The 13,972-nt window shown below is 38.6% G+C and overlaps 1 protein-coding gene across 2 annotated transcripts in view; it reads left to right on the top strand.

Moving 5' to 3' along the window:
• The first annotated feature begins 2,368 nt into the window (after window positions 1-2,368).
• LOC133608566 (para-nitrobenzyl esterase) overlaps window positions 2,369-13,972 on the top strand; it is a 55,770-nt gene continuing 44,166 nt past the window's right edge. Inside the window, exons 1-2 of one of the 2 annotated variants that reach the window (XM_061963877.2) lie at window positions 2,369-2,506; window positions 3,471-3,741. In XM_061963877.2, the coding sequence (XP_061819861.1) occupies window positions 3,478-3,741 (264 nt within the window). In that variant the 5' untranslated portion in view covers window positions 2,369-2,506; window positions 3,471-3,477. Of the gene's footprint in view, window positions 2,565-3,470; window positions 3,742-13,972 lie in introns of both variants that reach the window. The other variant, XM_061963876.2, reaches the window with a different exon arrangement.

Raw genomic sequence — 13,972 nt, forward strand, 5'->3', positions numbered from 1 at the left:
GAAAGCCTGGAAAAAATAATATACTTTTATTACTAAATGCATTCGTTCTTTCACTTTTGACCGAAAAAAATGCATATTTTGAACTTCAATATTATCTGATCATGCCAATTATATTATTATATACTGTATTGCAAAACCATTTTTGAGAGACAAAAACAAATCGATAAATATATGCTTGTCACCTTTATTTATGATTTCAAAGCAAGTTATACATAAAAAAAAATGTAATAATCAAATGCATGTGCATTTTGATTATTCGTGATTAACCACAGGTTATTGCCCGCATGCATAATGTAAATTAATTTTTAAAAAGCGACCCTCTGAAAGCAGCTATTACTGCGATGTGGCCCTCAATGAAAATTAGTTTGACACCCCTGATTCAGAAGAAGACTTGCCCCAGGGGGAAATGTTGTCACGTATCGAAACACCCAAACAAAAGCACAGAAACATTACTGGAACAAGTCACTGCAAACAATAGGTTTTCGTACAATAATGCATAGACTGGGCAGGGGGTCAAACTTTGTGCCTCCAAAGGCCAAATTGAAAATGTGCCGATGGGCTGCGGTTTATGACTGATAGGCTGGGCTCAAAAAGTTGGTAATCACTGGACAGTATAAACACTTAGTTTATATAACAAAGACAAGACTGGTACATTCAACTTCATGGCAAAGACTTCTTTCTGACTATGGCAAGAAAACAAGATACATGACAGCACAGTTATAATTATCAACTCACTGTTAAATGTTACATAAACTGTTTTTTTATTTATCTATTTATTTATCTAATTATCTATATATGTATTTATTTTCTTTCATTAACACATGAACACACACAAAGTGGCCAAAATTGGTACCGATGAGTACCGGTATCAGTTGGCATGCTCTCCCCGGACTGCGTGGGTTCTCTCCAAGTACTCCAGCTACCCACCTCCAAAGACATGCAACTGGGGATAGGCTGACTGGCAACACTAAATTGGCTCTAGTGTGTGAATCTGAGAGTAAATAGTTGTGTGTCTATCTCTGTTGGCCCTGCGATGAGTTGGTGACGTGTCCAGGGTGTACTGTGCCTTCCGCCCAAATACAGCTGGGATAGGCTCTATTTTGGGGAAGTTAAGCTTCACTTACAGTCTTAGAGCAATCGCCACTGTCTTACACGGAAAGTACTTGAGATAACTCTCCGGTGTCTAGCAATGCAGCTAATGGGAGCAATCAATTCTACCACTAAATCACTCTAAGAATGTATCCAATACTTCATTTACGTTTCGTAGCCTGTATCGTAACCAAACTGTAGAGACATTGTTATCGTAAAAGCGAACACTGAGGAACTCTTTTTCCAGCGGTGTAACACATCGGTGTGCTTCGGTATTAGCCGTGAAAGCTCACCGGAGAGTGAGCTTTCACAAAGAGATATCAAAGAGATAAGCTAGTTTCTACTACAGCACAAATTGTGTTTTAGTTTGTAATGCACAGCACTGCGATAGGACACAAATCAGTACTGACATATTACAGTATATGTGAAGTACTAGCCTACATTTTATGTTTTGTTTGTACACAGCTAGCCAGACAGCGTATGTACTGTAGTTTTAATAATTTGCTGTGTGTATCATGATTGATATTGAAGTTTGACTCACTCGATGGACAGTTGAGCGTTTCTCAGCTGGCCAGGGATGTTTTTTCCAGTTTATTTGGGGAAGCACTCCATTTATGTCGAAATGGCATGGCTCTAAATGTCCCATTTATCGCATCAAAGTCACTTTCACCTCACTCTCTCAGCTTCTGTCTGCTCCAACGTCTCACCCTTCTTTCATGCTCACTTCTATAAGCAGCAGTTCATCCTCCAGATGTACAGCTTCAAAAAGATTAGGTTGTGAAACCTCATTTGTCCAAAAATTGGCGTCTTCGTTGTCTGTTATCGATTCTGTCATGATTAAAAGACACACGCGCGTTTGTTTCCGGAAGTAGGAACTCACATTTGTTGCCAGAAGTTGGACGTGTGCTGCTATGAAAAAATCAATGCACAAAGGAAATCAGTCCCAGCAATGATTAAAATGATCAATATACGGTAAATACTGTACATATTGTTATGAACCTGTCTGTCGTTACTAGATTATATATATACTTGCAGTGTGTATAAAAAAGGTAGATGGAGGGTTTTGACGTTGTTTTAGAGGGCTTTGAGGCTTACAACGGTGACTCCTATTAGCCGTTTTTTCACCATCTTTAAAATAAATTAAAAAAAAAAAAGACGTGTGTTCTTGTCTCTCATGATGATTGTTTACGATAGGCAACATTCCCGAAAAATTGCAGTTTCCCTTTAAGTGTGCATGCTAAGAGCGTCCGCCTTCCCCTCAAGGGGGCAGTATAATACACTATCCACGTCTTATCTACCGGAAATGTAGAAGAAGGTTAACTTTTCGGCCTGTCTTGTCTTCCAGTAGTTTGTCCTAAACTTTAAAAAAAACGTGTTTACTAACAAACCTCCTGCTATTTTCAAGTCCTTTTCAATGGTGAGCATGAAATATACGAAGATAATTATGACCTTTGTGGACTATAGACATGGAATGAGTAAGTGCGTGCAAGAGCGTGGCTCAAAATGTTGACGTTGTAAACAACGTATTTTTGTATAGATGTCGCAGCAATGAAGCTACGCGAATTAACAGCAAACTCGGACTTTTAAATTTTACGAGGTATATTTTCATGTTAACCATTATTTTGTGCTAGTTTTTTGGGAACATGTTCATAAAGTATTTCAAATGTACTTTGGCTTCAAGGGTAAGGGTTCACAACATAACAATTATGAGTCAGAATGTAAGCAGATTCACTACGCCATACTTTTGTTTTCATGTTAACTTACATACTTTTTTTCCACACACATATTTTTATTATTTAACTTTCTGCTTAAATTACTTATACATTCTGTACCTCAGTTATTATTTAAGTTATAAATATACAGTGTAACTGTGTGGACCCTATCATGTCATTAATTTAATTTGTTTGATGTTTTACTGCTGGTATGATGTCATTTATGCAGATTGTAAAATTTTTAAACTAGTGACATGTATATAATGTCAATAATGCAGCTTTTGTTACATTTAATTGATGCATTTTTACAACAAGTAACATACACAATGTATATTATGCAGTGATTAAAAAATAAATAAATTAACAAAATAAGAAAGTGTTGCTACAACCTAAGAGTAAAAATGTGTAAGTGAATAAAATGAGAATACAAAATGAATACATTCGTAATAAACGCATTTGAAATAAAGATTTTAGAGATAAATGCATGCATAATAAATGTAGGATTAAATAACTGAGAGAACCATTGTATCATGCATGATATAAACGGAACAATTCATCAATAATGAATTTATTAAGTGAATTTGAAATTGGCTTACAATGTCCTGCAGTTGACATAATTTATGGGGACAGAAAGATAGTGATGTTGTGTTTTGTTATATTGTGTCCTAGATTGAAGATGAGTGAGGACGTATATGAAGTCCCAGAAAGGACAGAGTACCGCTACCTGGTGCAAGAGGAAGATGAAGAAGAAGTGCAGTATGTTCGACACAGACATTACATCAGCCCCTTCTTGGTGCTGTCCAGACGTTGCATTGTCCTCATCTGCATCGGTGTGCTCACTCTCCTGGTTCTGGCCACCTACCTGGGCTACCTTGCCCAAACACTCCCACCTGGCCTAGCCCAAGTCACCACTGACTGTGGTGACTACCGAGGAAGACGTGTGAGTTTTTCACGTGCCTTCTATCTGTCTCTCTATCTGTCTATTTTCTAATAAACTATTGTGACATGTTAGCCATTTGGTTTAGTATAATTCCAAGTCGCTGTGTTATGAAAGAAAACATTCATGTTAGCTACATGGTTGTGAAAAGTTTTGTTGATTGACAGTTAGTTGTTTTGCAACCTACATTCCATCATAGCCGTGGAGAAATTAAATACTAATTGGAGGCCATGCTCATTCTAAACCAAAGCACACAGGATTTTGCGCTTAGCTTTTTTACTAACAGCACTTGTGGTACTAAATGAAAAAAAAATAGTAGCACAGACTATTTTTCAGTTTCACTGAAAACATTTAAAACTATGAAGTGTCCTAGCTTACACAATTGTATAATTAACACTCAAAAAACGTACAAAGTGACACACATGTGCACCCTTACAGATAAACGCAGTGCTATCATAAGCCCTAATGCAACCCTCAATTAAAGATCCCTGTCCTACAGCTTTTTGTAGTCAAGTCATACTACGTCATGCAGTACACACATGTACTAAGCTACACAAACAGTTATACAACATGACTGACAGCGCATCACATGCATTACATTACAGATCATATTGTTACTTATATATGCCAGAGTGACCAGTGATGTTAATACAAACCCCGTTCCATGAGTTGGGAAATTGTGTTAGATGTAAATATAAACGGAATACAATGATTTGCAAATCCCTTTCAACCCATATTCAATTGAATGCAATACAAAAACAAGATATTTGATGTTCAAACTCATAAACTTTAATTTTTTTTTGCAAATAATAATTAACTTAGAATTTCATGGCTGCAACACGTGCCAAAGTAGTTGGGAAAGGGCATGTTCACCACTGTGTTACATGGCCTTTCCTTTTAACAACATTCAGTAAACGTTTGGGAACTGAGGAGACACATTTTTGAAGCTTCTCAGGTGGAATTCTTTCCCATTCTTGCTTGATGTAAAGCTTAAGTTGTTCAACAGTCCGGGGGTCTCCGTTGTGGTATTTTAGGCTTCATAATGCGCCACACATTTTCAATGGGAGACAAGTCTGGACTACAGGCAGGCCAGTCTAGTACCCGCACTCTTTTACTATGAAGCCACGTTGATGTAACACGTAGCTTGGCATTGTCTTGCTGAAATAAGCAGGGGCGTCCATGGTAACGTTGCTTGGATGTCAACATATGTTGCTCCAAAACCTGTATGTACCTTTCAGCCTTAATGGCGCCTTCACAGATGTGTAAGTTACCCATGTCTTGGGCACTAATACACCCCCATACCATCACAGATGCTGGCTTTTCAACTTTGCGCCTATAGCAATCCGAATGGTTCTTTTCCTCTTTGGTCCGGAGGACACAACGTCCACAGTTTCCAAAAACAATTTGAAACGTGGACTCGTCAGACCACAGAACACTTTTCCACTTTGTATCAGTCCATCTTAGATGGGCTCAGGCCCAGCGAAGCCGATGGCGTCTCTGGGTGTTGTTGATAAACGGTTTTCGCCTTGCATAGGAGAGTTTTAACTTGCACTTACAGATGTAGCGACCAACTGTAGTTACTGACAGTGGGTTTCTGAAGTGTTCTTGAGCCCATGTGGTGATATCCTTTACACACTAATGTCGCTTGTTGATGCAGTACAGCCTGAGGGATCGAAGGTCACAGGCTTAGCTGCTTACGTGCAGTGATTTCTCTAGATTCTCTGAACCCTTTGATGATATTACGGACCGTAGATGGTGAAATCCCTAAATTCCTTGCAATAGCTGGTTGAGAAAGGTTTTTCTTAAACTGTTCAACAATTTGCTCACGCATTTGTTGACAAAGTGGTGACCCTCGCCCCATCTTTGTTTGTGAATGACTCAGCATTTCATGGAATCTACTTTTATACCCAATCATGGCACCCACCTGTTCCCAATTTGCCTGTTCACCTGTGGGATGTTCCAAAAAGGTGTTTGATGAGCATTCCTCAACTTTATCAGTATTTATTGCCACCTTTCCCAACTTCTTTGTCACGTGTTGCTGGCATCAAATTCTAAAGTTAATGATTATTTGCAAAAAAAAAAAGTTCATCAGTTTGAACATCAAATATGTTGTCTTTGTAGCATATTCAACTGAATATGGGTTGAAAATGATTTGCAAATCATTGTATTCCATTTATATTTACATCTAACACAATTTCCCAACTCATATGGAAACGGGGTTTGTAGATTTTTAATATAGTGAGTCCCGAGGACCCACAGGTGGTGATTTTAGTTGGTCCTGGGAAAATTCAGTGGTTTCCACTAAAAGGGGCTGTTTGCTACCTTTACGCAGATGCCTTTGGAGTGATAACTTTCCAAATGATTTTAAGCATTATATTCTGACCACTTACAGCGCTTAGCATGTATTGACGTATTTACTGTTGGTAAAATGGGCTAGTTAGTGGTATTCTTGTTATTATTTGTGTTTGAAAAATATAACTGAGAGCAAGTTGCAAACAGCTGTGCCCTTTTAAAAATATGTATTTCTTTTTAGTTCTTATATACTACTTGAATAAATTAGTAGAATTCAAAAGAAAACAAGTACCAAAAAATATCAATAGAAGTGCAGATTTTTACACAAACAAAATATTATCAACCGCAATCGATGTGCCTGTTTTGTTGAGAGTCAATCAATCAATCTTTATTTATATAGCCCTAAATCACTAAATCACAGAGTGGTGCAATTGTTGCAGTACACAAAAGTTGTCACCTGAAAGGTGCAGATGCCTGCGTACAGCAGCATGTACACGCAGACCCTGTCTTAGTGTAACATAACAGCAACTGTCATTCCAAGTATTGTAACATTCCAAGGAATGAAGGCACGGACACATTCCCAGTATGTCTTTCTTTATATCACAAAAATGCAGCGTTCCACCCCAACAAGTGAAAATTCTGGGTCTCTTATTTTCCTGGCAACTCTCAAACAACCTTTAACCCCCACAACACACATCACTTCGCATCCACGTCTCTGAAGTCCCAGCTCCAGTCAAAGCCATGTAGCCCCGTAGCCAACCGCTACAAGGCCAACGAAGTATGTTTACTTATTTCATTACAATATGTCCCCTAAACGTTAAATCCCTATCAACATGAATGAGCACAACATTTAGTATTGGAAACTTAGGTTTATTTACTATCAAGTTTGTATCTTTAGGGATTGAAAGGAAATCCTCGGTGACTGGCTAGTTGTTTTACTAGCAGCTAAACTAGCATGTCGCGAGAGCAACGATGCTGTGTACACGTGACCAGGGCTGCGCTGAACAGATGATCAGAGAGTTGATATAATGCTAGCATGGTCTGCTGACAACAATGTTTCTTTCCCCTAAATCTTACTCTATTTGATTCACTTTCTATGGATTTATTTTAAGGGTTGAAATCCGGATTTACACAAGTGCTACTGTTTTATTTTTCTTGTCCTACAATCTATTTTTAGTCGCAAATGCGAGTAAATTGGTCTCACTGTAGAACCCTGGCTTATTATGCAGTCTCACAAAATCTACCCCTGTATTGAAAGTTGTTTATATTAGGGCTGCAACTAACGATTCATTTGATAATCATTTGGGGCGGTATAGCTCGGTTGGTAGAGCGGCCGTGCTAGCAACTTGAGGGTTGCAGGTTTGATCCCCGCTTCCGCCATCCTAGTCACTGCCGTTGTGTCCTTGGGCAAGACACTTTACCTAGCCTCCATCCATTGGAGGCTAGGCCCAGTGCCACTCACACTGGTTTAAATGTAACTTAGATATTGGGTTTCACAATGTAAAGCGCTTTGAGTCACTTGAGAAAAAGCGCTATATAAATGTAATTCACTTCACTTCATAATTGATTAATCTGTCAATTATTACTTCGATTAATAATCGGATAAAAGAGACAAACTACATTTCTATCCTTTCCAGTATTTTATTGGAAAAAACCAGCATACTGGCGCCATGTTCTTTCAACTTGCCAAATAAAACAAGGAAAATGTTACAAAAATGCACACTTTTGATACCCCTGCTATAGATAATAAAAAATTAAATCTGATAAATCTATCGATAAAAAGCAGAGCCTGATGACGCATGCGCGTTTATCACAACTCTCTCGCTCTCTCTGTCTCGCCCCCTCCCTCACGAATGCTGCTGCGCGCACAATTTGTTGTGTTTTTAACCTTCTTAACCCTGAACGTACATTGAAAATACACGCAACCCTAACTCAAAATGCCAGACATTTGAGGCATTTAAGAAACACCGCCCGACAGCCCCGCAAAAGAGGACATGTCCGGTGAAAAGAGGACGTATGGTCAGGACCTAGCCCGGTCGCTGCTAGTGACATGTTCTCTTTTGCTAGCATGCTAGCAGCTAACAGGCTACGATTGACTGACCATACGTCTTTTCACCGGACATGTCCTCTTTTGCGGAGCTGTCAGGGCGGAGTTTCATAAATGCCTCAAATGTCCGGCATTTTGAGTATTGTTTACACAACGTGCAGTACGCTACTTAATATGTCCGTGTGGAAACTCGTTCGGTACACCTCTGCACCGAACCGAAACGGTTTGATACAAATACACATACTGTTATACCCCTATTATTTTGATTATTGTTTCTCAGCTGTTTGTAAATGTTGCAGTTTATAAATAAAGGTTAAAAAAAATAATAAAAATGTAGCCTCAGCGCATGCGCATAGCATAGATCCAACAAATCGATGACTAAATTAATCGCCAACTATTTTTATAATCGATTTTAATCGATTTAATCGATTAGTTGTTGCAGCCCTAGTTTATATATGTACAGTCGTGGTCAAAAGTTTACATACACTTGTGAAGGAGATAATATCATGGCTGTCTTGAGTTTCCAAACATTTCTACAACTCTTATTTTTTTGTGATAGAGTGTTTGAAGCACATACTTGTTTGTCACAAAAAACATTCATGAAGTTTGGTTCTTTTATGAATTTATTATGGGTCTACTGAAAATGTGACCAAACCTGCTGGGTCACAAGTACAGGTATACCTACAGCAACATACATTATCAATTTTGGTGATGTAGAAAATTTACAATCAAATCAAATTAGCTTCATAGCATGGCCTCTTAACTTCATGTGAGTGATTATGATTGACGACATCTGTTGACTTCTCTAAACCCATTTAAATGGGGCTCATGTGATGCAGTCATTTGACTCCGTTACAAACGCGACTATGGGAAGGAAACTCAGCACAGATCTGAAAAAACGAATCATTGACTTGAACAAGTCAGGAAAGTCACTTGGAGCCATTTCAAAGCAGCTTAAGGTCCCAAGAACAACTGTGCAGACAATTGTTCGTAAGTCTAAAGTGCATGGCACAGTTTTGTCACTGCCATGATCAGGAAGAAAACGCAAGCTATCACCTGCTGCAGAGATAAAATTTGTCAGGATGGTCAAGAGTCAACTGAGAACCACCAAAAAGCAGGTCTGCAATTAATTGGAAGCTGCTGGAACACAGGTGTCAGTGTCCACAGTCAAGCGTGTTTTGCATCGCCATGGACTGAGAGGCTACCATGCAAAAAGGAAGCCCTTGCTCCTGAAACGACACCTTAAGGCTCGTCTAAAGTTTGCTGCTGATCACATGGACAGAGATAAGACCTTCTGGAGGAAAATTCTGTGGTCAGATGAAACAAAAATTGAGCTGTTTGACCACAATACCCAGCAATATGTTTGGAGGAGAAAGGGTGAGGCCTTTAATCCCAGAAACACCAATCCTACCGTCAAGCATGGTGGTGGTAGTGTTATGCTCTGGGCCTGTTTTGCTGCCAATGGAACTGGTGCTTTACAGAGAGTAATGGGACAATGAAAAAGGAGGATTACCTCTAAAATCATCAGCCCGGAGTTGGGGTCTTGAGTGCAGTTGGGTGTTCCAACAGGACAATGACCCCAAACACATGTCAAAAGTGGTAAAGGAATGGCGAAATCAGGCTAGAATTAAGGTTTTAGAATGGCCTTCCCAAAGTCCTGACTTAAACCCCATTGAGAACATGTGGACAATGCTGAAGAAACAAGTCCATGTCAGAAAACCAACAAATTTAGCTGAACTGCACCAATTTTGTCAAGAGGAGTGGTCAAAAATTCAACCAGAAGCTTTCCAGAAGCTTGTGGATGGCTACCAAAAGCGCCGTATTGCAGTGAAACTTGCCAAGGGACATGTAACCAAATATTAACATTGCTGTATGTATACTTTTGACCCAGCAGATTTGGTCTATTTAAAACGTCGATTTATACCTTAAGACTGTTGTCCTCACCTCCATCGTCTTTCACTGTATTCTGTATTAAATATAGGTGAGGAAAATATAGATGCATTGCAATTCAGACATAGGCGGTTGTAAAATTGATTAGTAAACATCAATAATCAAATATTTATTCATTGTAAATAAAGTAATGCAGACAGTTCTAAAATTTGGCTGACTGCAGCGAACCACCTCATCAAGAGATCCGACCAGCTCCTTACTGCATTTAAGGGCACTTATGTTCCAGTTTTGCACACATTTCCATTAATTTGATATATGTCATGGAAATTATTCAGCTGTATCTTATTGCAAATGCACTGTTTTTAAAAGTTGCAAGTGATGAATGCTTATTTAGTAAAACAAAAAGAAATGTAAAACGGCATCAATAAACATAAATCAAAGATGCATCAATAATCGATTTTTAATCGAATCCTAGCTCCTGAATTGTAACCGCAATCAAATTGTGAGGTGGCCAAAAATTCCCACCTCTACGATTACCGGTACACATTTTCTATTGGATGACAATAATCACACAAGCCTGCGTTACGTTTCCCTATTAATTTCAATGAACTATTTAGATATTTGGCATAACCTCATTCTAGTAACAATATCTTCCTCTTTCCTAGTTCTATTACCTCCTCTTATTACTCCTACACTCGTCTGGACTTTGTAATACTGCTTACCTTTTCTTTCTTTATTACAATTATCCTGCCATTTTTTTAAATCGATTTTACCACACTTCCAGCTTTATATGTTCTAAAGATTTCCGATTCTATTTCATATATTAAATCCTGTCTTGTTTCTGAAGCTATATTTTATGCTGTTTAAATGCACTGCTACAGTCTGAGCACACAACTTATATATAGCTCGGTTGGTAGAGTGGCCGTGCCAGCAACTTGAGGGTTACAGGTTCGATACCCGCTTCAGCCATCCTAGTCACTGCCGTTGTGTCCTTGGGCAAGACACTTTACCCACCTGCTCCCAGTGCCACCCACACTGGTTTAAATGTAACTTAGATATTGGGTTTCACTATGTAAAAGCGCTTTGAGTCACTAGAGAAAAAGCGCTATATAAATATAATTCACTTCACTTCACTTCACAACTGTATTTACTTTATTTTCCACTGTTCATTTAACTGCTATGTAAATTGTAATTAATTTCTACCTAAAAAACGATAACTTGTCACTAATTATTGTATTCAATACTATGTTTTCTTGTGTAATAACCGCTGAAGCTCCCACCTTTTTTTTTTTTTTTTTTTTTTAAAGTTTTAGGCATCTGTGTACATTTTCACAAATTCTGAATGATTATAATAAATTCACTTTTCTATCTGATAATGATTTAAACTTCTATTCTTTAATAATTGTATATCCACATCTGGAATGCCGTATATCCACTGCGGTATGCCAGGATTTGGTAAATTTTCATCAATTAGATTTTTTTAATACATATCTCGTGTTATCCATTCAATCCAATCCTTGTCCTTTTTTTCCTTGCAATTTAGTAGTACTTGAAGAAATTCGCCACTATCCTCTTCCTCCATCTCGATCCAGTCACAAGTCAGATTATGCCTTACCGCCAAAAGAGTCAAGTTGATTCGCTCACAGATCGTAGCAATGATGATTGGTTTATATTGTGTGGTGCCTTTCATGGTTTGTTAGATTTAGGCTCAAGGGACTAATAAGATTGGTCAGCTCAGTCAGTGACGGCAAGCCACGAAAGCCAAAGTTTATGTTAATGAAAAAAATACATATAGAGTAATGAATGGGGAAATACATGCGTGAGAAATGTCAAGTGTGGCGTGTGGTGTGAGAGAGTGTTAAATTGCGTGAATTTCCAAGTGTGGGGCTTGGCAGCCCTGGTATTACCGGTATGTAATTTCCCTTTTCATCTCTTGATCCACCAACCTGGTATGCTGTATTTGACCGGCACCTTATCCAGATAGGATGATGAGGAAGAATTGGGTGAACGGGTCTTTGAATGCTCTCATTCATGCAGGTCATTGTAATCTCCGGGCATTCAATCGATCGCAACTGTACTGTTTGGTTTGTCTTAGAAGACGTTTTGCCTCTCATCCGAGTATGCTCAAAGACTTGGTCAGATCTAGTCTTAGACTTAGATTGGTCAAATCTAGTCTAACCCTGGTGCCAATACCTCAGTAGGCTTCATCAGTTCATGCTCATAGACAGATTGGTCAGATCTATGATCTGACCAATCTAATGTAATTCACACATATTTCCAATAGAAAGTCTTAAAAATGATCCAAAGTCAAAATAAATAATCGGACATTGATCCCTCCTCCTCCATCCATTGGAGGCTAGGCCCGACTGAAGTTACAAATCTACTGGATCTAATGTATATAAAATACAGTGGTACTTCAACTTTCGAGCACTATTTGTTTCACGACGGACCTCGTGCCTCCGAACATTTGTACTTGCATCTTATTTGTCCAGTGTTGCCTACTCCGCTTATTATCCGCTTATAATAAGCAAACGGTTCTCGTAGAGCTGATTGCTTGTTTCTTTCGTGAGCTCTGGCCATACTGTCTGTGTAGGAACTAGGAAATCGCTGTTTATCTTGCACACACACATATTTGAATGGCAGACCGGAGAAGTCAGCTAAATTATATGTTTGTCTCTATACCAAAGGTAAAGGCCGATCGTCCATTTTGTTAAGTCAAGATGATACAAAACTAATTGAAACATATGAAACACAGCATCTGCAGCTCCTCAATATATGTATGGATAAATGTTTGTTGTTTTGATGTTTGTGGTTGCATGCTGAAGACTTACTGCAGCTTGTGTGATGTAGACAGACAGCACCGCGGGGCTGACTCGCCGTGTAGGCCGTTTACAGGTAGGACATATTTTTGATAGTTAGTTTCTCTGATTTGGTCGTTCACTTTTCCTCCTTTGCACTAACTTTCTTTGTTCGAATGGTTGGAGGGCAGGATGTCGATCTTGTGTGGTGCTCACGCGCACACTTCAACTGTCTAATCAAAGCTTGTTTGTTTGTTGTGTAAAAAAAAAGCAGGAACAACGTGTAACACTATATTAATTCTTTGTCGCTCAAATGACAAAACTCTGTTACAAATATTACCGACAGTGAAAATGCTTATAACAGAAGGTATGCTCGCTATTTGAGGCATAACCAAAAGCTGAGACAGATCATATTTCAAATTACTCGTAAGTTAAAGGGCTCATATCACAATTTGTTTCCCTATTTTTAAAACACTGAAAGGCTAACACGTTTGTGTAGTGACTTGTGCTGGTTACGGCAAACAAACAACAGAGCATTTTCCTTCATTTGGTTTCATCGTTGACATGATATTGTAGCACAGCCAGTTTTAGATTGGCTGACTCGCTCCAGGATGTTTGGGTAAATGTCTACCGTATATGGATAATCCGCTGAGGTCACACTTGAACAAAATTCCAAACGGACTGTTTAGAGGAAGTGAGAAGAAAAGCAAGATTGTTTTATAAATATCTCTGCAATGCCTTCACGGCTTGATTTCAGGTTTTCGGGACTTATGCAGATCCCAAATGCACAGGTACTACCAGGTAAAAAAAATGTTGGTTTTGCAAAGGTGGCCCCTTTATAAATTAAGGTACTTGTAAATTGGGATACCACTGTATAGTATGAACGTTTGTGTAATTTGCATGACATTAAGTTTGTAAACTTGTAACAGCAGCACCACACGGTGACGTTATAGTTTTTCTACAAGACAGCGGTCTGTTTTCAGTAAACGTAATATATGAATGAAAAGGAACAAAAACTAGAATTTCGCTAGATGTCTACATTTCTGGCCAATGTTGACTTATGTGACATGATAATATGTTAATATTAATTTGATTTACATGACGTCATGTCCGACTCATTAAGTATGTGTGGTGGTCCAGTTAGCGTCTGTTTTTCAACTACGCGGGGCCATTTAGCCTTTCTCGAAGAAAAATGCCCTATGCTTGT

The sequence above is a fragment of the Nerophis lumbriciformis genome, linkage group LG06, assembly GCF_033978685.3.
Source record: "Nerophis lumbriciformis linkage group LG06, RoL_Nlum_v2.1, whole genome shotgun sequence".
Lineage (NCBI taxonomy): Eukaryota > Metazoa > Chordata > Actinopteri > Syngnathiformes > Syngnathidae > Nerophis > Nerophis lumbriciformis.